The 24,334-nt window shown below is 44.2% G+C and overlaps 1 protein-coding gene across 3 annotated transcripts in view; it reads left to right on the top strand.

Moving 5' to 3' along the window:
* GPD2 (glycerol-3-phosphate dehydrogenase 2) overlaps window positions 1-24,334 on the top strand; it is a 137,614-nt gene that overhangs the window by 41,804 nt on the left and 71,476 nt on the right. For all 3 annotated transcript variants that reach the window (XR_014450831.1, XM_083154026.1, XM_083154025.1), the window contains exons 3-6: window positions 1,921-2,092; window positions 2,786-2,910; window positions 7,758-7,855; window positions 11,578-11,741. Coding sequence is in view for 2 of the 3 variants with exons in the window: in XM_083154026.1 (XP_083010152.1) it covers window positions 1,921-2,092; window positions 2,786-2,910; window positions 7,758-7,855; window positions 11,578-11,741 (559 nt within the window). In the remaining variant the exon portion in view is untranslated. The remainder of the gene's footprint in view (window positions 1-1,920; window positions 2,093-2,785; window positions 2,911-7,757; window positions 7,856-11,577; window positions 11,742-24,334) is intronic.

Genomic DNA, 24,334 nt, shown 5'->3' with positions numbered 1-24,334 from the left:
GAAATGGACTTTAACTGCAACTTTAATTTAAGGGTATTTGCATTCAAATCAGGTGAACGGTTTAGGAATTACAACGGTTTCTATATGTGCCTCACACTTTTTAAGGGACCAAAAGTAATGGTACAGTCGACTCAAAAGCTATTTCATGGACAGGTGTGAGCTATTTCATCATCAATTAAGCAGGTAAAAGGTCTGCAAGTGAAGCAAGCCATCATTGGGCTGCAAAATCAAAAGAAACCCATCAGAGAGATGGCAAAAACATTAGATGTGGCCAAATCAACTGGAACATTCGTAAAAAGAAAGAACACACCAGGGAGCTCAGCAACACCAAATGACCCGGAAGACCATGGAAAACAACTGTGGTGAATGACAGAAGAATTACTTCCATGGTGAAGAAAAATGCCTTCACAACAGTTGGCCAGATCAAGAACACTCTCCAGGAGGTAGGTGTATATGTGTCAAAGTCAACAATCAAGGGAAGACTTGTGAAAAAAAAAAAGTGAATATGGAGGGTTTACCACAAGATGTAAACCATTGGTGAGCCTCAAAAAGGAAGACCAGATTAGAGTTTGCCAAACAACAGCAAAAAAAGCCTGTACAGTTCTTGGACAACAACCTATGGACAGATGAGACAAAGATCAACTTGTACCAGAGTGATGGAAAGAAAAAAAGTATGGAGAAGGAAAGGAACTGCTCATGTTCCAAAACTTCCTACCTCACAAGTGAAGCATGGTAGTGGTAGTGTCATGGCGTGGGCATGTATGGCTGCCCATGGAACTGGTTCTCTTGTATTTATTGATATAGTGACTGCTGACAAAAGCAGCAGGATGAATTCTGAAGTGTTTTTGGGCAATATTATCTGCTCCTATTCAGTCAAATGCTTCTGAAGTCATTGGACGGCGCTTCACACTGCAGATGGACAATGACCAGAAGCATCCTGCAAAAGCAACCAAAGAGTTTTTGAAGGCAAATAAGTGGAATGTTATGCAATGGCCAAGTCAATCACCTGATCTGAGTCCGGTTGAGCATGCATTTCACTTGATGAAGCCAAAACTGAAGGGACAATTCCCCCAAGAGCAAGAAGGAACTGAAGACGTTCTGCCAGGCCTCTACTGCAAATATCATCGGGGACCCAGTGTCTGGTGATGTCTATGCGTTCCAGACTTCAGGCTGTGACTGAGTGCAAAGGATTTGCAACAAAGTATTAAAATGAAAGTTTGATTTAGGATTACTTTTGGTCCCTTTAAAAAATGGGAGGCACATATAGAAACTGTTGTAATTCCTACACCGTTCATCTGATTTGGATGTAAATACCCTCAAATTTGGTTCATTTCAAATCCATTGTGGTGGTGTATAGAGCCCAAAATATGAGAATTGTTTCGATGCCCCAATATTTAAGGACCTGACTGTGTATCAGTAAATGACTGTCAACATAAATATAACATTGTTACTCTGACTTCTAGGTCCATCAAAGAAAAATTGTTACATAACACTTTCATCCGCTTGACTCTTCAATGGTAACAATCATTCCTAGTCTGGTACCCTAAGTAGTTGGCATCCTACATTTGTAAGTGCTCACACTGCTTTCCACAACTCCTGGATATCTCGTTGTGTTTCTAGAAACTAGAGAAGATAATTGAAATCTAAAGAGGAATCTATACTTTTATACTCCTGACCATTTTGTGTGGCTGATCAGGAGTGGGTACCAAAGTATTTCCAAAAAGAACAACATAGATGTGGGAAGCAAATTTTAGGAATGTTTAAAACATAACTTTTATATTATAGATTCTATACATTAAGACCAACTAAGAATTCCTCTAACACGTCCGGTTACAGTTGAGATCAGGAATGCATTTATCAATAGGGCATTATAACCCTCACGTTCCCTTTTCAGGAATGATGTATTTGTTCTTCTTCCAGGGAAACCTGACTCATGTGCAAGCAGCAGAGGCAGTGAGACAAGCCAGCCAGTATGAGCTGCCATCCAGGGAGGCCCAGCTCCTGACACTGGAAAACACTAAGGAGTTTGATGTGCTGGTCATTGGTGGAGGAGCCACTGGTTGTGGATGTGCCTTGGACGCAGTCACCAGAGGTACAGTATGGACCATAATAGGAGAATTTATGAATGCTGATGCAGATAAAAAAAAAAACATGGTGTTGCCCACCGCAACCAATCAGAATCTAACTCCTTTTATCATATGCAGTTGTTATGGGGCGTACACACAAATCCATTTGGACATGTTTTCAGCTCAATTTTACTTCTAGAAGCAAATTTGAATTGAAATTGAACAGTGTTAGCTACCTACGATCTCTATGCGCGGCCCAGTGGCACCAGGATCGGAAGCAGAAATAGACTTAGCAGGCAAATTTCATTCTAGAAGATCAAAGGCAGTTACATGCTACTCTTTGCAGCACCCGCCCCCCTTTCTCCCCACTCGTTCCGTTTTCACGTGCTGTCACTCCCTCTCTCGTCTTCGATGCCGACACCTGCCAGGTCCCGGCAGCAGTCGATATTGAACCGGTATCAACGGCCACCGCCCCTCTAAGTTGAAATTAAACATCTGTGGGTGCATACTGCAGATCTGTGAAGTTGGCCTTGAGCATTTTTTTTTCTTTCTGTTAAAGACCAACTTGTTGGGCAAATGAGGGAAATCTATGCATCAACCATAAGGGAGGTAATCTTTCAAAGCCAAAATCTGCTGTATCGCTTCCTTTCAAAAGGTTAATTCTTTATAATAATAATAACGGTCTCATGTATTCTTAAACCATTGTTTGTTATTTGCAGGACTGAAAACTGCTCTTGTGGAAAAAGATGACTTTTCCTCTGGCACCAGCAGCAGAAGCACCAAACTGATCCACGGAGGTGTGAGGTACCTACAAAAAGCCATCATGAAGCTGGATGTGGAGCAGGTCAATGTTTTACAGATTATTTTTTTTTTTCGATTTTGCATCTGACAATGCAGGAACGAGTGTGTCACATTATGGCTTCTTATTCTTTCCTTAACATTTTCTTTTCAAAAGGAAGGGATCAGTTTGATGAAATGGGGAGGTTTGCTATTACCCACAATCCCATTCTCTCATAGTACAGAGTCTGTGCACTCCCCTATGAGACGTCTCCTGCGGAGGTGTTTATATATGAACCCTGATTAAACATTTTCTTGTAGTAACTCTGAACACTATTCCATGAAATCTATTGCTAATATTTAATTCCCCTTTGACCGGACAAGCCGTATAGGCGTCATTTGTAGATAAATGACGACGTCTGTGCAGGTTGGTCTTTTTTCACCACTTAACCACCAAATTGAAATCTTCATGTCTACGAAGGCAAATTCATAGTGCGGTATTACGGTCTTACATGACGCCATGCTCCATTACATGCAAAAGATAATATATGGTATCTAAAAGCTCTAAAATCACAGAGGATCACAGGTAAATTACCCGAATCTTTGTGATAAATGACTATGACGTACCCAAAAGCAATCTGGAGCGAAGTAATACTTTTGTTTAAAAACAATGGGTACATATAAAATAAGTGAAATCATAATAAACGTATCAAATGACCCAAAACATTTGGTTGCCGTGGGCGATCGTTTGAAAAAGAAAGGCCCCGGGCTGGACAGTTTGGCACCACCGCAACTGTCCAATATAGTGCACGGCGTGCTTTCTACCCAGGTAGTCCAAATTGTCCATGCAGTTTTCTATCCTATACAATCTTAAGAGAAGAGCCGTTCTATTATTTTTGTAACACATTACACAGCCTGGTGTGATTTCGCATATCGGTCTACAGTACATACCATACACGCTCATACAGTGACATACTGTAGATGCTAATATTTTTAGTAGGAAGCCTAGTACTTACAGTACTAGTTATGCATGTGCCATAAGAATGTCTCTGAACTAGGATGATTCATTCTTGGCAAGACCGGTAGGAACTCTCAGACTGACTGTATGACCCTTCACCAAAGTTACAAAGTTGTACGGTCTATCAGATAATAGCTAGATACGAGCGTACAGCAAACTACTCGTAGATATGGTGCCCTTTTTCCTTCTCGTTACTCTGCAGTTAGTGTAATTACAGGCTTGTGGTTGAGTTGTAAAAGCATTGTTCTGCAATGTGATAATCCCGCCAAGTAGCATCGAGTTCATTATAAACATTTTGTCATCACCGAAGTGCAAGTGACACATCACCAATTTCCTTCCGTATTATCCCTGACTGCTGGCCCTGCTATTGCAATACACTATATGACCGCAAGGTGTCATCTTTAGGGATGAGCAACTGTACTGTTTGCAGTATACATTATTGTACATCCAGAGTGTTGTAATCAACTTGATCTGTATCATTATAGTAGAATGGGGATGTTAGTTTTGTCTTTCTGTGACTTGTCAGAGTGTTATCATTTTAATTGCAATTCCTACTAATATATGAAAACTACATGTAATGTATATTGCTTAATCACAACTAAACCTTTGACAGTTGGCATAGAAATAGTTCATAGGCCAGGTTAGAACATAGGCTGTGTGTTTCCAATAGTTCCCTTTCACTCAGTCCTGGTTACAAAAGCCAGGGGAAGCCTTTTCTGCAAATCAGACGAATTCTGCTGATAGTACATCAGCCGAACAGCTGAACCTGGCCGTAATTAAGATCGAATGGATACAAATGGTTGCATTTGTACCCATTGGAATTTTGTTAATTTCCCCCAGAACCTGAACCCCCAAATTAGTATACCATCCCCCCTTTGCTGCCCTCTACCTGTGCTTGTATTCACCATTCAATTATTTGTAGAAGGGAACTCTCTGAACTGAACTGACTGGAAATGTCTGAGGTTATGAGCAATATTACGCTGGGTACACGCTAGACGATATTTTAAACGATTTTGCGGATTCTGACGGGTGGGAACGACAAAATATTCAAATTGTCCCGTGCCCCATTACTGCTGGTATCAGCTAGTGTGTATACCCTTGCCAATGCCACTCACCCGCAAACTTGCTGGGTACATACATCACCTACTCTTCCACCCAGCTTTAGGGTGATGAGAAACCGTTTCCATGTAATAAGATTTCCTGTTTAAAATAGTCACGAAATGATGAATGTGATCAAAGGACTATAGAACAAAGACAATAACAATGACATCCTAAAACAATCTTTATTCTGTTACCGAGTTATAACCTGTTTCCACTAAAAATCTTTGTATGACCCGGTAATTGAACATTGTTCCAAGCCGTGGCACAGACCCGACTCACCCGTTTACACTGCTGCCTAAGCCTGGTCCTTCCTGGGTCACTGGACACCCAGCAATAACACACAGTTTATTGCGGCCGTGGAAAAGGGGTATTAGTAACACCTTTCTACACGCCAAGACAAATACTACAAGAAGTAAATTTATTTATGAAATCTTCTAAGCCCCACATTAAACAGATACTAAAGAAATCTAAAAATGGTCTCGGTGTCCCTTTAAGTACCAGCGTTTCCTATCTCCGTGTTATATTTAATATGCTTTGCTCGACTAAAAATGAGTAGAAGAAAATTGTTTTCTCCATGCCGAAAAGCTCTGTAACAAATTGAACGAGGGCTTCAGAGTCTTAAATCTTTATTAAACGGTAGCTAATTGTATTATTGACAAGTAAGCTGACAGCCTTATTGTCCCCTGATGGTATTCATTGGTTCATTTACTACATCTACAAGTCTGCCAAAGGCTGTGTATTTTATGAATCAATTTAACTTGGATAGTAATGTTTTCTCCCTAGCTTTGCTGATGGGCAAGATAACACACTCCAACTCACAGGACTCTACAGTATTGTTAGCTATGGAGCGAATCAGCTCATTGAGATGGACATAACTGGGAAAAAGGGAACAGATTGTTCAGTATTACATCACCCCCCAGCTAAAGTCAACAATTCATATAGAATGCAGTAAATGTATCATTCCTTATTTTTGCATCTTAGAAATGACTGATCTTTTGATAGGACACCATACATATATATGTAATAACACACACTGGTACACATTTATTATATCTACTGTATGTAGGTTTAACATTAACCTGCCATTCCCATATAAAATTACATTTTATGCCTTTAGATGTATTGAACGGCATTCCGCATTTAGATAACTGTACTGCACTATGGGGGCGATTCAGGAACGCTCTTAGTGACCTGAATTCTGTTCCAGTCCCAAAGGCGCAAACCCCGATAGCGAACGGCTTCATCGAGTTACATAGTACGTGGACGCAGTGCTGGACCAGGAGAATGCCCAGCGTTTTACGGGCGTCCCCATAAAACACTGGGCGTTCCCCTGTGAATGCGGTCATGCCGATGCCTGCCAGAGGTGGGCATCACGGGATGTCGGCCGACCTCCACGTTTTCGTCCTAGCGCTCAGTTCAGACTGACTTCTATTTGCGAAGTCAGGAGTGGTTGCATTTGAGGGGATATGTTCTCGTACACATCCACTCCTGTGGTACAGAGAGGATTCGGCAGAGGGCGTTCGGGCAGGCAGCTTTAAGCGGTACTGAATTGCCAACCTATAAATATTAATTCGGTACTTGTTTCCTAGCACGGCGCCACCGATTTTGATTGTATTCATCGGGCGATTTGGTTGGCATGCGATGCGATCGACCAGATTTTTTATGTAAAATGGTTTTTATATTGATTTTAATGTGAAATGCCCCAAACCCCCCCATTTTAATAGAAAACCCCCCTGATGTTTGAAATGCCCCCACATTGTTAACGCCACCACGCTATTGACGCCAACCCGAAGCGTGGCGAGTGCAGCAAGGGGCGGCGGTACGCGTCTTCCGACCTATTCATACCCCTACTATCCACGTTGGCACGGAGTTGATTTTATAAAGTGTGGCGAGTGCAGCGAGCCACCGAGCTCAAAGCGCAGCGAGCCCCGCGGATACCTTCACAGGTATACGCGGGCCTCACAGGTATCCGCGTCCCCTCGCGGGGCTCGCTGCGCTCGCCACACTTTATAAAATCAACTCCACGCCGACGTGGATAGTAGGGGTATGAAAAGGTCGGAGGACGCGTACCGCCGCCCCTCGCGGGCTCGCTGCGCTCGCCACGCTTTGGGTTGGCGTCAATAGCGGGGTGGCGTTAAAAATGGGGGGCATTAAACATACTTTTTAACCATATTCAATGTGAAATGGGCCATATTGGCCCATTTGACATTGTCACCTATGTAAAATCGGGTTGATCGTGTTCATCGCATCTTGGGCCATTATAATGGCCCGCGACCGACGCGATCAACCCGATTTTCACTTTAAAAATAATTTAACATTGTTCCCTATGGGACAATCGCGTTGATCGCGTTGATCGCGTCGGTCGCATCGCGGCCCCTTATTAGGGGCCGCGATGGACGCGATCAACGCAATTTTGTCTTTCACTGGCAAATTAGCTGGTGATTGACACAAAATCGGGTCCATCGCGTTGATTGTATGCCTTAAGTGCCTTAAACTTAAGGCATACAATCAACGAGATGGGCGCCGTGCTAGGAAACAAGTACCGTTAATTCATATAGAGGCGTATATTTGTATTGCCCTTGAATACAACGCAGAGGTGCTCTGCTCATTGAATCTACATTGTGTCATGTATTTTACAAAAGTAAATATCTAATTTGTATAATGGGTCACGGCATATCGGTACACGTGGCAATTTGACTAATACACCTTACACTTTATGTTTGTTTCTTTATGTATGTAATGTTTCTTTGACTTTTGTTATGTGTTCACAATATGACCCTATTATCTCTCTGCAGTATAAACTGGTAAAAGAAGCTCTTCATGAACGTGCCAACCTATTGGAGATTGCTCCGCATTTATCTGCACCTCTGCCTATTATGCTGCCAGTTTACAAGTAAGAGGGAACTTCCTTCTGTATTTACAGGCGTTTTTCCAGGTTTGCTGCTCAGTTGTGGTAGAGTGCTAAGCTCACCAAGGGATCAGACCGACGTTACTTTACACGTGCACAGCCAACTAGTCTGAAGACGGTTCTCATTTCATGCTCTGTGCAGGGGTTCCTTCCCTCCTCCACTTCATACAGAGCCATACTGCAGCCGATTTATAGGCGGTTCTTGTGGTTAGTAACCCTGATGAACAGCAGATGTTAGGAATCCATGGGTATGGCTACCACCGAAGTGTATGGAAAAGCATGGTAAAAAGATCATATATAACTTTGAGTCCTTCCCCACTACCTGATAGAGGGGGATATGGTCACTAGGTCCATCCTATTTAGGTAGTCATACATTGGGTCGACCACTGAAAGGCTTAGGTCGACACCTGAAAGTAGTTCACTTGGCTACGGGGTTGGAAGGTTGACACAAGCATTAGGTTGACATAATTTTTTTTCGCATTTTTTTTTTTTAAGCCGACATGTGCCGACACAGTATTTCCTGCCCTCCCATCTACTGTGGTGTGGTGGGAGAATAAAATAGTGTGCCGAGAGCAGCGTTACACATTGACGTGTCGACATTAAGGACAACAAGTGTGAACTCATGTTGACTTTTTCACTGTCGACAATGCCATTGTCGACCTAATGCTTGTGTGGACCATTCAATCCTGTCGACCTTAGCCATGTTGATCTATTTCAGTTGTCGACCTTCAGTGGTTGACCCAATGACCCATGCCCATCATAGGTATAACCATCATGGATAGCAGGAAGAGGAGGGAGCCGATCATGTGCTGCTATGTAATGCTGAACATCACGCGCTGCGGCCATGCTGCTAATGAATGCACAGAAAGCTCTCCTTAACCATCTGTGTACTGATGTGATGCTGTATGAGCAGCTTGTTCTCAGAACCTCTACTACTGGATATTGGCCCTCATTCAGCGAGGATTCTCGGCAGTAGGCTGCAGGGACCGCCCAGCACAGGGCAAGGCTGTCCCGCAGTCTGACCATTTTTTGGGTCGCAGCGGCTGCGTGTGACTTTACGCAAACGCCAGCCTCCACTCGAATGGTCCAGACCAGGGGTGTCAAACTCCAATTCATCGGGGTCCGCTTCAGCAGTTTGGTCACCCTCAAAGGGCCGCTGTATAATAATAATGCAATGACAACACAGGCTGCTCCCGCTGTATAACAATAATGCAATGACACCACAGGCTGCTCCCGCTGTATAATATAACAATAGTAATGCCATGACACAAATTATTATACAGGGGGAGCAGCCTGTGGTGTCATTGCATTATTATTATACAGAGGGAGCAGCCTGTGGTGTCATGGCATTACTTTTATATTATACAGAGGGAGCAGCCTGTGGTGTCATGGCATTATTATTATACAGGGGGAGCAGCCTGCGGTGTCATGGCATAATGCCATGACACCACAGGCTGCTGCCCCTGTACAATAATAATGACACCACAGGCTGCTCCCCCTGTATAATATAAAAGTAATGCCATGACACCACCACCAGATATATTGTTTTTTTATGTAACTTACTGTATTTTATCCCTCAGGCTCCTTTACTGCTGCTGCTGCGGCTCCAGTAATTTCAATTCCACTCTCTGCGCCGCGGCCTGTCCTGCTGCGGCCCCCCGACTCGGCCTGCCTTCCTTCCTTCCTCTCTGCAGACGCGTGGGTGGGAGGCGTCATCGTCATGACGTCCCCACCCAGCGTCTGCCACTGCCTCGATAAGAGGGAACAGGCTGCCAGGCCCTCCTCCACGTAGCCATGGAGGCCGGCGGCCATGTTCCTGTGGCCGCAGACATCTTAAAAGACCACAGGAACATAGCCGCCGGCAGTGCAAAAAAAACCTCTCAAAAAAGAGAATAAAAGGTGAAAGCTGGCGGCGGCGGCTGCGCGGGCCACATGACGAGGTCTGTCGGGCCGGATTTGGCCCACGGGCCTTGTGTTTGACACCCCTGGTCCAGACACATCTTCAATTGTCCACGCCGCTTCCCAAAAAACATGGCGTCGCTGCCCCCACATCGTTCAGTCGCCACCTTATCGCCTATCCCCGTCGCTCAGTGAACTGCGGTCACATTTTTTGCTATACCACCGCAGTTCACAGCCTTGCGCATAATAGCAAAATTCGATATCTGCAATTTTGCTAATGTGCTTGGGCTACTGAATTAGCCCCCATTGTGTGGTTTTTAATGGCAGTGCATTGGCGAGGGATAACATGGATAGTAAAGGGTCAATGTAGTAAACTTTGTTACAGTTGTCAATAATATTGATAGATAAATATGTTTTCTGGATCTTCACAATCGATTCTTTATGGAAAACAAAATTTCAAAAATATATTGCCTCAAATTTACAGATCACATACTGTATATGGTTTTTCAGTGCATTGTTTAAATGTAACAATAATGTCACAATAAAGCTATAACTGTTGTTGTTTTTTTTCTGTACTTATTGAAGTTGTCAAATAAGCACCGCAAACAGAAATAAGCAGATTTAGAGTAATCTCGCTGTTGTAATTAGCAAATCTGAAATAATGTGTAATAAAACACATTGTACATTTGCGGTATTGCTGGGATGGGGATACACATCCCCTGAAAGACTATGAATATGGATGACTTTTTCTGACTTGCTGGTTTCAGCGTTGGTTAATAGGCAATGATCAAAATATTACATCTGATAGGCTGCATTTCTGTAAGTTGTATTGAAGATGAGATGTTGCCCATAGCAACCAATAAGAACCTACTACTTATTTGTTTAGCGCCTTCTAGAAAATAATGCATAGACTCTGATTGGTTTCCCAATGGACAACATTCCATCTTCAATCGAACTCCCATCCTAGTAAATTTACCCCACTGTCTCTCTGGTATTGTATTATGTTAGATCTAATATATTGATTGTCCGGTGATAAAGTTCCAGCCAATTTATCACTTCACTGCGTTTAATAAATATGCCCCTGTGTTTGAAAAATGCCAGTTGGGAGCTGATTGATTTGAGGTTTTATCCAAGCATTGATAAATACCTCCATAAGGCCCTTATTCTGATCGGTGCGGCCGGAGCCGATTATGCGGCCAGGACCGTGCGTGCGAAACCCCGCCTTCCATACGGATCGCCAACTCCGTCCGTATGCGGTAAGAAGCTGTCCGAACGGACCGCACGTGTATTTTTCACGGAATACGCCTCCTCCGTCTAAGGGAACCTCCCCCATCATTCGATGGAGGACTGTGTGCTCCACCAGCACCCGCAACCTCAGACCACACGGACATTTTTCCGTGCAAAAGCAGGGATCTGGGCGGGCAGCTGACATCCGGCGATGTCATATGTCTGCCCCCTACACGTGCGTCACGGCCGCATTACCATACGTACGCCCAGCGTTTTCATGGGAACTCCCATGAAACGCGGGGCGTATGCATATGGTAATGAGCCCAAATAGCCCTTCACGCCCCTCTCCACCCCCTGTTCGGAGTGTTCACATATCATGCGGGATTTGGCCGTACGCCCCGCTCGCACATGCGCAGAGACGCCTCTGCACATGCGCAGACACAAAACATTGGCGGCCCGAACGCACGCGGATATATCCGCACCGATCAGAATAAGGGCCAAAGTTTGGTAACCTATAAAACTGCATAGAGTACATTGACATAAATGATAAATGTTAATGAATTTTGTTTTTTTTAAATTAGGTGGTGGCAGTTGCCTTACTATTGGGTCGGCATCAAGGCGTATGATCTTGTTGCTGGCAGTCAGTGCCTAAAAAGCAGTTACGTCCTGAGCAAGTCCAAAGCCTTAGAACTGTTCCCGATGCTGCAGAAAGACAGACTTGTGGGGGCCATTGTCTATTATGATGGTAGGTTGTTGTTTTTTTGAATCCACTATAATATAATGTTTTGTCTAATGATTAGTGGGAAAATAAACTCTATAATCGATCTCGATCACAGAACTGTACTGATAAATATTTATTCAGTCTACAAACCATTTTATTTAGTTCTGTTGCTTTTTTTATGTAATGATCTCCAAGTTCAGCGGAAAATTATAGCTTTATTTAATTAATGTTCACATTATTTGGTTCAATGTTAAGGACCAATAAACCCCAACTTTTAAAATTCCAGATCTGAACATTAAAAGTACCATACAATGTTCAGGTCCACCTTATTTCATGCGGCCTTCCTCTAAAAGAGTGTTCTCTTACAGTTACATTACAAATCCTCATCTTTAGGGCAGTATGTGGGGACATCTACTAAATCAGTGGTTCCCAACCTCAGTCCTCAGGTACGCCCATCGAATGATTTCTCCTTCGTTTGGCCACATGCGAGGGGATGTGATCGCATAAACATCCCCCCTGCATCCTAGCAAGGGGATTCGGGTGCCAATGGAAGGGGTGGGCTGTTTTTACCTGTTCTCTAGGCTGCGATTACACGCAGTCTAGCTAACAGGTCTGAATCAGGCCCCAAGTCTGTTAATCTAGCACAGCGGTTCTCAAACTGTGGGTCCTGACCCCGAAGTGGGTCCCAACGTTCTCAGCATGGGGTCGCGACTCCATGTTGCTGACCATCTGGCTGATGACTTTTCTAAACTTAGTCAGTGATTTAAGGAGTCTGAATAATCTGTTGAGTTGTCTGCTATGTTAGACTCCCCACATCACTTTGTGCCTCCACAATGCTGCCATGTATGCGCTGCTTTCTGACTACACATGTGATGTGATGACCTTCTGCAGTAACTTGCTGGGGTCCTGTCATTATTTTTATTGTTTGATGGGGTCCCGGAGTAAAATAGTTTGAGGAACCCTGATCTAGCAGTACCTCTGGGTCTACTCGGGAAGCGTTATAACTGCATTTATTCATTCAGTATTCTACATTGTATTATCCAGTATTTATAGTATGTATCACGCCTTTGTTCTTTCTAGTTTAGAGGAAAAATCATATAATTTGCACTTATAACTGCCAATTGCCCGTTGTGTATTATGGAGGCACAGTAGGAAACGGGTAGCTTTTAGCGGTTGTGTGAGTATAAGTGATGTAATGCACACGTAACTTCAGGGCAGCATGGATGGTGTAGTGGTTAGCATTACTGCCTCACAGCACTGAGGTCATGAGTTCAGGTCCCACCATGGCCCTAACTGTGTGGGGTTTGTATATTCTCCCTGTGCTTGCGTGGGTTTACTCCGGGTACTCCTGTTTCCTCCCACAACCCAAAAATATACTGGAAGGCTAATTGACTCCTAACAAAATTAACCCTAGAATGTCTGCGTCTGCGTGTGCATGTACATGTGGTATGTGTGTGTATATGTGGATCAGACTCACTCTCTAGTCAGCTTATGTTCACTGCCTGGCAAGCAGTTGAGCACAACCCCGACTAATGCCGCCGCCCCCTTTTATTTCAGCTTGAGATGGCCGAATACAGGGCGGCCAATGACGTCTTGTGACGTCTCGAACATTCATAGAAAGCCCATCGTTTCAATGGGGACGACCATAAAATGCTGGCCGTTCCCCCTGCCCTGGCTGGGTGTCTACACCTGCTTGCTGCCCCCCCCCCCCCCCCCCATAGCGAATGGCTCTGCGAGTGTGTAACTCGCCAAAGTCTTTCACTCCTGGGGTTTGCACATGCGCAGACTCCCACTATCGGAATGGGGACGTATTTGGCCCCTTGTGATCAGGTCTGAATTAGGCCCATAGATTGTAAGCTCCATTGGGGCAGGGACTGATGTGAATTCAGATATTCTCTGTAAAGTGCTGTGAAATGTGTGCGCTATATAAATATCTGGTAATAAATGAAACGCCAAAACAAATCGATACAGTATCCGCTCTAGGTTACTTTGTGCGTTCTATAAACAGCCCTTAAATGCATACATTTTTCTCAATAAAATATAGCTAATGTCTTAGTAGCTAGACTTACTGTAGTGCAGTTGGCTATTTTTGTAAATATGTAGTAATTTAGACCTCCTCAAAGGATTATAGATTTTCCTGGAGTTTGCTATATAAAATACTATTTTCACTCCGTTAATGGCCATGATTATTATATTATATACTTGTTTTGACTGATCTAATATATTCTAAACTCGGGGGTTTATTTAGCTTTTGTAGAAAATGTGTTTTTTTTTTTTTTTTTTTACTAGTGTTGTATTAAATTGTTGTTATTAGACTCTTTGCTTTTTCCGATTTGTGCTCACTGCTGGGATAATGAGAAATTACTAGCAATGTGTTTCCCCGCTCAACAAATGAAAGCATTTATCTTTTAATGATGTAAAATAGAAAACTGCTGGAATTATCGCGGAAAGAGACCCCACTGCTCTGTTTTGTATTGTTTGTTGTCAATTTTTTTTGTGTGAAATGGCATAAAACAAAGACAGCTTTATTTGCCATTTTAGAATTCATACTAAGGCATCTGGTTTTGGCAGGTTACTGCTGAAACCGATTTTTAATTATACTACAGATGTGTCCTTATACATCTAGCCTCAGTACATCATGTGATGCAAGATACCTGGCACAATTGCACCAGATCCCGTGCAACACTGGGCATCTTTCTATGCAAAAATATACGTCCTAATGCACCAGAAAACTGTGCTGAATATTCGACTGAAAAACTCATGCCGACCTTTCCACTGTCGAACTGCCCAATGTCGAACCTAATGCTAGCATCGACCTTTTGACCCTGTTGACCTTAACCATGTTGACCTTTTTCATGTCAACCTAAGGCCTTTAGACCTTCAGTGATTGACCCAGTGCATGTCAACCTTAGAGTCTGATGTGGGAAATGGTATCATTGTCCTAAGATTTTGCTACTGAGGGAAGACCTTTTTGATCTAGCCACAGACCCTTGTATTTTTACAAAAGTTATGGAAGGCCTCTTAAGATCCACGGAAATAAAAATTATTCCTTATTTAGACAATTTGCAGATTCAGGTAAGGTAAGGGCAGTAAAGTCCTTGAGTCCCATGGTAGGAATGTAATCTGGCATAAATCCAAGATGATTTCCAGTCCCTGCATGAGAGTTCTAGGACTTGGGTCCCTTTTGCCAGTGGAGACTATCATAGTAATTCAAAAGGCTTACCAGAAAAAAAAACAAAGGGAAATTAAATTAGGATAGTGGGGATTTTCCATATGCCATTTTTATGTGGGCTTCTTTCATGTGCATTTATTTTCTGGTTACCATTTGTCATATATGATAGACCTTTTGTTTATGAGCTTTTTTACTTGTGGGTGTTTTATAGAACCACCAGTCTCCTGTGATGGGAGTAATTATACTGAACCATCATCTTCAGGGTCTTTGGTATATAAAATAAACTAGACTTCCATTCAATGCTTTGAATCTAAAAGCAGTTCTTCTGACATTGAAGACCATATTGTCTCTTGTTCCCAGAAATGCCATCAGGTTCTAGTTGGACAACACAACAGACCTAGATCATTGGTGATATCCAAAGGTTTTTTGGGAGGTGGTTCTTCTAGGGCAGGGATGGGGAATCTTTTTTGTGCCAAGGGCCATTTGTATGGGGGAAAAAATCCTTTGGGGGCCATATGTAAAGATTTCTCTTACAAGTTGTCCTACTGCAGCTGTCCCCCATGCTCCGGTGGCTGCCGCTGAATAGGACTGACAGTCTCCGGCTGCTGTTGATTAAGAGGAATCTCGCGAGCACTACCAACCTCTCGCGAGAATTCCCCTGTACTTGACTCCCGGCAAAGCCGTGGGGTGGGTGGGTGGGCCACTCAGACTGCATACGGCCCCCGGGCCTGAGGTTCCCCACCCCTGTTCTAGGGCAATGTAGCCAGAAGTCTTCAACAATCTTTTGTTTGTTACTGAACCGAGAAGCCATGATATGTAGCTCAGGTGGACCCCACCTTTTTGACAGCCATGTTTTTTTTTTCAGAGCCAAGCCTTTCTAATGGATGCAATAGGAGTGGCATGGATTTTGTAGACCTCCGTTACTGGTTATTCACAGGCTGACCAGACAGGCAATATGGGATTTAAGTTCATTCCACATGCTTGATTGAGACTCTGCCGGGGCATATAGAGCAGCTACATCAGGCATGTCCAAACTATGGCCCTCCAGCTGTTGTGAAACTGCAAGTCCCATCATGCTTTGCCACAGTTTTGCTATTAGGGAATGCTAAAACTATGGCAAGGAATCCTGGGATGTATAGTTTCACAACATCTGGAGGGCCACAGTTTGGACATGCCTGAGCTACATGGTCCTCTGTTCATACATTCACCACATTTTACAGATTTCGAGACTCTGCACCCATAGATGCTTCTTCTGGACTGAAAGTATTGTCTTCAACCAAGGCTGAGCATATGCTTTCCTATGGGCAGCTTCAGTACAGCCCCATGATCAAGAAGTGGTTAAATCTTTTTCTCCAGTTCCATCTGGAGGACACCACAATTTTCATATGGTTAAAAATGTTGTGACTTTAGTCATTATTGTTCATCCTATCCGTCCTATTAAATTTTAAAACTGAAGGAGTTTTTCAAGTACAACTTTATGGTTAGTACTTAATATAGATATGCTGCCATCAGCTCTGCCACCAGAAGTACAGTATAGGTTTAACCCAAGAGTGGGTAAATTATCAGAGCCAGGTCAACATGTTCTGCTGACTGCTTCCATCATTTTTAAAGGTTACACTCCCTTCGAAAGGCCCAGCATTTATCAGAGTTTGTTCTGAATACTAACTTCAAATTTCTACCCTTAGATCAATTGTACCAGCACCTAAAGGTTTCTTACAGAAGAGCGTAAAATGTTCGACGTGCTAGCTCGTAAGAAATAATTAAAATAAAATCAATTTTTGTTCAGGAGTGATGGTTTAAAGTGCTAATATATCCTACTACTAATCTAACTTCTAATCTAAAAATGGCTTTGAGCTGTTGCCTGGTCTATCTGCGTCTGCTGTATCTACACGGAAAGCTGTAACCTCATACCATCCACTCCTCATTAAATCCACTCCTCATTAAATCCATTAACCCAATTTTGAATGGGCTTGGGGAACCAACGCATTTTAATCTAAGTCCCTTACCACTGCTCATTCATTTAACTTTACCCAGTGCCCTAGATTTGTCAAGAAATCTTTTATAATTCCTAACTGTTACTTCACGTAAAAAAAACAAGTCAAAAGGGCTGATCAGTCCCGTTCATTCTGGTTCAAATTCGGCCCCTTGCCTGGTGGTGGACAAGGGGCCATGCTCAAACCCTGGGAGCGATGGTGGACAAGGGGCCATGCTCAAACCCTGGGAGCGATGGTGGACAAGGGGCCATGCTCAAACCCTGGGAGCGATGGTGGACAAGGGTCCATGCTCAAACCCTGGGAGCGATGGTAAACAAGGGTCCATGCTCAAACCCCGGGAGCGATGGTGGACAAGGGTCCATGCTCAAACCCGGGAGCAATGGTGGACAAGGGGCCATGTGCAAACCCAGGGAGCAATGGTGGAAAGGGGCCATGCTCAAACCCAGGACCAATGGTGGACAAGGGGCCATGCGCAAACCCAGGGAGCAAACTGCTTTGCTTCAGGAGGGGTGGAATGGGGGCAGGAAGGGTCAGCAGCAGGGGAATGCCCAGCGTCTTATGGGCGTACCTGCCCATGCTAGCAATGGGATTCGGGCAAGGGGGGGGGGGGGGATTGGATGGTGTTTACCTGTTCGCTAGACTGCGATCATACGTAGCCTAGCACATAGGGCTGAATCAGTCCGAAAGTGCTTTACATAGTTCCTGGTGCTGTGTTGACTAAAGCAAAGGAAATCCTATGTGACATAGTGAATAAATAGTGTAAAGTAACTTCTAGGAATGTGTTGGTTGTAAAAAAATCTTGGGGGTAAAAGTGGGAGGAGCTAATCAGGCAAGAGAGGCGGCGTGCAATAGTGTAGTGAAGTTGGCAGTAAATCCAACTAGAATCTGTAATTTGCATTGCAGGACGGGCAGATTTAAAATGTGGACAGATTTGGAGAAGTGGTATAAGGCAAAGCCAGGCTGATTTTTTACCTTGTAAAAATATGAGAAGACTTGCACAAAGTTCCGCACCTCTGGAAGTTTGCCGGCTGTTACATTTAACTCCATATCTGATTTGCTGCAAATGTTTTGGCCAATCCCAAAACGCTGGGCCTTATTCACAGCAAAATTAAACCAGAGAAAAAAGTAACAAGAATGGGCGATAGATTTATAAAATTATCCAATGAGTTGTCCATATAATATTTACTTTGTTGCCAAGGGAAATGATCTGGGTTCAGCCGAGCAGCTATGTCCTCTAGACAATAGGTGGCCATTGTTCCCTGCTCCTGCCCGCATTCTTGACCCCTGCTTCTGCCTGCAGTCACATTTAATGCCTGCAGTCATGTTGCCTGTCTGTGATCGCATTCTGTGCTCAAGTCCACAGTCTTGTTCGCTGCTCAAGCCGGCAGTTGCGTTCCCGTCTTAGTGATATCACTGGTAGGTTGCAGTAGATGGGAAGACACTGGGAAGATGGCTGGTCAGAGACGATCAATTAAAGTCAGTCATTATGCAAAGTGGTTTTATTAACCGTTAATACATGTGGATATTCTCTTTTAACCACAGAGTTCATTTATTGATCAGATCTTCAGCATTTCCCAGTTATTTTGTATCAACTTCTCTTATGTCAAAATTTGATGTGATTTCATTTGAATATTTTTGATCTAAACGTGTTTTTAGAAGCTATTTCCACCGTTAAGCAGTTGCACCATTGCACTGCAAAAAACATAAGACATTCCAAAATAAAGAACTATAATAAGAAGCATTATGATGATAAAATATCCTTAAAATATGTTTATAAATCATAGCATTGGTCTGGATGGATGGTACTTGTGACTTATCTGGGCGCCCGATGTTGAAATTGTATGCCAGTACCCTAAGCATGCGATTTGACGCGATTTCCCTTGAAATTCCCTTGAAGAGAAAATCGTGTTGCATTGTACTGTATGCTATTGTATTGCATGCGATGCGATTTGATGCGATTTTAATATGTACAGGCACCCAGATGCCTGTTTCATATGTGAAATGGCCCCCCAGACCCCATTTTTAATTGTATACCCACCCTGATGGCTAAATGACCCCCATTGTTAAAGCCACCCCACTATCAACGCCAACCCGAAGCGTGGCGAGCGCAGCGAGCCCGCAAGGGGCGGCGGTACGCGTCCTCCGACCTTTTCATACCCCCACTATCCACGTCGGCGTGGAGTTGATTTTATATAGTGTGGCGAGCGCAGCGAGCCACCGAGCCCGAAGCGTGGCGAGGAGACGTGGATACCTTCACAGCTATGCGCATCCCCTCGCGGGCTTCATAGGTATCCGCGTCCCCTTGGTGGCTCGCTGCGCTCGCCACACTATATAAAATCAACTCCACGCCGACGTGGATAGTGGGGGTATGAAAAGGTCGGAGGACGCGTACCGCCGCCCCTCGCGGGCTTGCTGCGCTCGCCACGCTTCGGGTTGACGTTGATAGTGGGGGGGGCGTTAACAATGGGGGGCATTTAGCCATCAGGGTGGGTATACAATTAAAAATGGGGTCTGGGGGGCCATTTCACATATGAAACAGGCATCTGGGTGCCTTCACATATTAAAATCGCGTCAAATCGCATGCAATATGATTGTATGCAATGCGATTTGACGCGATTTTTGGGTGCGATGAAGAAAATCGGGCGCCCAGATAAGTCACAAGTACCGGATGGATTGTAACCTGTGAATCACAGCTAACTGAGAATTTAATGATCTAGAATTCTCACACTGACATTAGGCAAAACCTATGGGATACTGAAAGATTAAGAAATACATTTTTTAACAAATGAGAAACATCAAGAGTAAATCATTGAAGACCAAAGCTGTAATCCTTCTCGCGGGTGAAACTATGCAAAGATTATTGTACCCTTAAGGATACTGTATGAGGAACCGAGATGTCACAGAGGAAACTTTCATAGGGTAAAATTGCAGCCTTTATGTGAAATATCCTGTGAACTTTAAAAAGGAAATATACTAAAAAAAAAGGGGGGGGGGAGGCTTTCAAGAATTTGGGACTGTGCAAGACTATAAAGCAACAGACGGCTAACAATAATGGGTATGGATCTAGGGGCACGGACCTAGGGGCATCAAGCAGCCTGGAGCCTTGCCCAGCACAGGTCACTAGCTCCAGGTCTCTACAGAAAGCATTGGATGGGTGAGTGGGTAGCGGTAGCACTGACATCACCCCTTGCACAGCCGCCCGTAGAGACCCGGAACGAGTGAACTGTGCCGGGTGAGGCTCCTGCTCCTACAGATGTCCGGCGGTACCTGTGCCATGGTGTCGGTGTGGCCGGCAGCCAAGAGGATGGCAGGGGCACAGTGCACGGGCTGCAGGCAGAGATGGAGGAGTTCCGGCTCCGCCTGGAGAGGCAACTTGAAGATGTATTCAGGCTGGCGGGGCCACTCTCCTGCTCCGTTACCAACCTGCAGGGCTAGAACTGTCGGCTGCGGAAGCAGATGGAGAGACTGAACCACCGGTGGTGGTGCTGCTGAGCCAAGCGACGAGGATGGGCTGGCCAGGTACTCCAGCCATGCACTGCTCTCCATGTCTGGGGAAACTGGCATCTCAGGTCATGGTGGAAGGGTGGCCAAAAATGTGGTGCCTGACCCCTAAATCCGGCCCTGCCCTTACATTGCTTTGTGTCTATGAGCCATAGACACAGGGCAATGTAGGCCCCACGTGTCGCTAACATAGGGTGATTTAATATCCAGCATGCTGGATAAATCTAGTTAATCACCGGTCAGGGTCAGTGTTCTCACCGGAGAACACTGGCCTTGACAGATCGCTCAGCAAACATCGCTGTGTGCTGAGGGATCTTGCTGAAGTATCTAGCATCGCTCAGCATAGTCGCCCCGTGTGTAGGTTCCATAACACCTTTGAAATGGATTTTAGTTTATCTTATCTGAATAAATTCTAACCAGAATAATTTTCTCTCATGTTCCACAAGGACAATTTTTTTTAATTTTCTATGTATTTTCTCTCTCACTATCTATATATAGCTTTGGCTTCTTATCACTAATCCCTATTAACACTATAGTATTTTCACTGGTGTGCTGCTCTGGGCTTTCTGGTTTGTGCTGTTTTTTTGGGGTGTTGCACCTAGATATAGCGCTAGGGACCCCCAATATACAGAGAAGCCTTGACTACAGCTTGGGGGCTTACACATAAATTTGTGCAAATATATGTAACCAATATATCTGAATTCTATTATCATGTAGTGTTCTAGACTGGTTACTAATACCATTCAGTGAGCTGGGAGATACCATGTATTGTTACTTACTCAGTATTACCCCTCCTACCAATGTACCTGAAGGGTATTGCTATGCTAATTGAGGGGATACGGTCGTATTGTCGACACCTTTGGGTCGACAGGTGTCTAGGTCGACATGGGTTTAGGTCGACACAGCGTTAGGTCGGAAGGTTGAGGGTTGTTTTGTTTTGCTTTTTTACTGTTTTTTGAGCCGACAGGCAGTATTTCATGCCCTACCATCCACAAGGGCGCGGTGGGAGAATAAAATAGTGTGCTGAGCGCAGCGAGGCACCGTGCCCGAAGCATTGCGAGCGGCTGCGGTTGACTTCCAACTGTCGACATTTGGGTAAAAAAAAAACGTGTCAACCTTGACACCTGTTGACCTTGCCACCTTTCGACCCAACGGTCTCGACCTAATGACTGTTGACAATAGGATCCACACCCTAATTGAGCACCTGCCACTAGCTATGTGTATGTTCCACAAGGACCCCTGGTGGGCTTGTAAAGGAGTGTTCTTTGCAATCTCTGTGAGGTTGTTAGGGCTAGCGTTCCAGTCCTGGCATTTAGGTGTGAAGGGTAGGCTGGTGATACTAGGATGAGGGTCCGGGTGGCAGAATCATATAATAGCTCAAAGTATATTCATGGGTGCCCCCATCTGGTAAAAGGTGTGGCTGACATCTGAGCAGAAATGTAGAATAGATAGATGAAAGACAGATAAAGAAATTGCCAACGTAGGCCATAGCCATGGTCACCGAGGGAGGTTCTGCTGGAGTACAGCACCCCCTAGGGGCTGAGAGCTGCACCATCCAGTCATTATTTCTAGCTTCACTCTTTTGGTGTCCCCCTTTTTATCATCTGCTATACAAATGTTCTCAAATATCATCTCCCAACTACCCTTTCCCCATATTGCCTCATGGGCTATCACTTCCCATACTCATTCAGCTCACTTAGCTACAGGATAACCTGGCCAGGTCTTGATGTGTTTTCCACTCATTCTTCCTTATACATTCTGAAGTTTCCTCTAAGGGATCTCACGTTTCCTTCATCTCTGAGCAGACTTGTATTTTGGAACCCAATATTAAAGCCCCCATACACACCAACTTCAGTTTACACACAAGACTTACAAAAAAATAAATAAAAAGATATCGCTCACCAGAGCCCTTCTGAGCGATATCTTTTAAATGCACGTACAGTTCACATTATGCTAATAAGACATTCCCTTATTTTATGTAATGGTAAACAGAAGTACCCTCAGACTGATGTATTATAGTACATACTATAGTTGCAAAATATATACCAAAACTTTTTGACTGTAAAAATAATACATCAATAAATAAATGTGCATTTTTATTTTTTATATATATATATATATATATATATATATATATATATATATATATACAGTATATATATATATATATATATATATATATATATATATGTGTGTGTAACTTTGACACGTTTTCGATTCGATTTTTCTTCAAGAAGCAAAATTGAACCAAAATCGAACATTTGATAGAGATTCTATCCCGATGCGCTGCCCCATGGTAACTGGATTAAAAGCAAAAATAGCAAGTCTGTTTCTGCTTTGATCTCCAAATAGAATGCAGTCCCATGCTGTTCAATGCAGCATCTCCCCTCCCTCCTCCCGCACCATCTGTCCCTCCCTCCCTTTTTGATGCGGGCACCCGCCGGGTCCTGGCAGCCATCTATATCGAATTGGTACTGCCGGATCAAAGCGTATGTATGCCCCATACAATGCATTTTGCTTGTGATTCAACCTTGATTCGATCCGAATCGGGTTCGTATCGCAAGCAAATTTTAGTGTTCCTTCTAGGAACTAGGCAGGGCAGGGCGGGGGCAGAAAGAAAGGGGCAGACTGGGCCCACCAAAGGAGGCGGGCCCGGGCCACATGTCAGCAAAGTGGGTGGGCCGGCCTGCTGACATCCGCAAAGGGGTCTGGCACTGGCTGCGACGTGCTAAAAAGGGTGGTGGAATCAACGTTATCTAGTGGCACAAAAGTGTGAATAGTGTACACATTTACAAAATATAGAATAATAATATTGAACATAAAATGTTAAGACATAAATGTATAAATTTTTTCCAAATAAGTCGTTCTTTTTTGTGAGCGGGCTGCGACGTCCCCAAAGTGGGTGGGCTGGCCCGCCAACATTCCCAAAGAGGGCGTTCCAGGCCCTGCCGAAGTAACTGCCAGGGTAGCGCCAGGCTTCAACATGGGTTCTGGGCTTCTCCATGCACATCGGCAGCAGGCTGTTCTAGCAGGGCGCTGCTAGAGGGGCAAAGTGCATTTTGCCCTTTAAAAATTGAGCAAAACACTTACAATTGCACCGTGTGAACACACAATGATATGACTTATCACCCTCGGATTTGGCTGTGCTTTGTGTGTTTTAAATGTTGTTGTTTTACTACATGTGCATTTTTTTTAAAGATATCGATCTATCTATCATATTTTGCTGCCTCTATTGTGCCTAGGCGACAGGTGTGAAGAAGTTCTACTGCTGACATGTTATGTATACAGTATGTGGAACATTGGTTTCTGTTCCAAACGTTGCTGTTCCGGGGATGCGGTCATCTATTAGAATGAGCTTAGGTCTACAGTCATTAGGTCGACCCCACTAGGTCGACTGGCAGGAAGGTCGACCTGACTTAAGGTCGACATGGGCCAAGGTCGACATGACTTAAGGTCGAATTTGCATAAAGGTCGACATGAGGAAGGTCGACTGGTCATAAGGTCGACATGGGTTTTTCACTGTTTTTTGAGCCGACATGTGCCGACAGGCGGTATTTCATGCCCTACCATCCACTAGGGCGTGGTGGGAGAATAAAATAGTGTGCCCGAAGCATTGCGAGCGAAGCGAGCGATGCGGGGGTCCGATTCTCATTGCCAACTGTGTCCATGTCGACTGTGTCGACATTCGGATAAAAAAAACAGTGAAAAACCCATGTCGACCTTATGACCAGTCGACCTTCCTCATGTCGACCTTTATGCAAATTCGACCTTAAGTCATGTCGACCTTGGCCCATGTCGACCTTAAGTCAGGTCGACCTTCCTGCCAGTCGACCTAGTGGGGTCGACCTAATGACTGTAGACCTAAATGCAGTCTGACGAATGATCCCATTCCGCTGTTCCGGTTTACTTGTCACACTGCAGTACAACAGAGTTTGCTTTCTAATGTAAGA

This window comes from Crinia signifera, chromosome 7 (genome assembly GCF_055691185.1).
Source record: "Crinia signifera chromosome 7, ASM5569118v1, whole genome shotgun sequence".
Lineage (NCBI taxonomy): Eukaryota > Metazoa > Chordata > Amphibia > Anura > Myobatrachidae > Crinia > Crinia signifera.
Note: the sequence above shows the minus strand (reverse complement) of the source record. Positions and strands in the feature narration are given on the sequence as shown.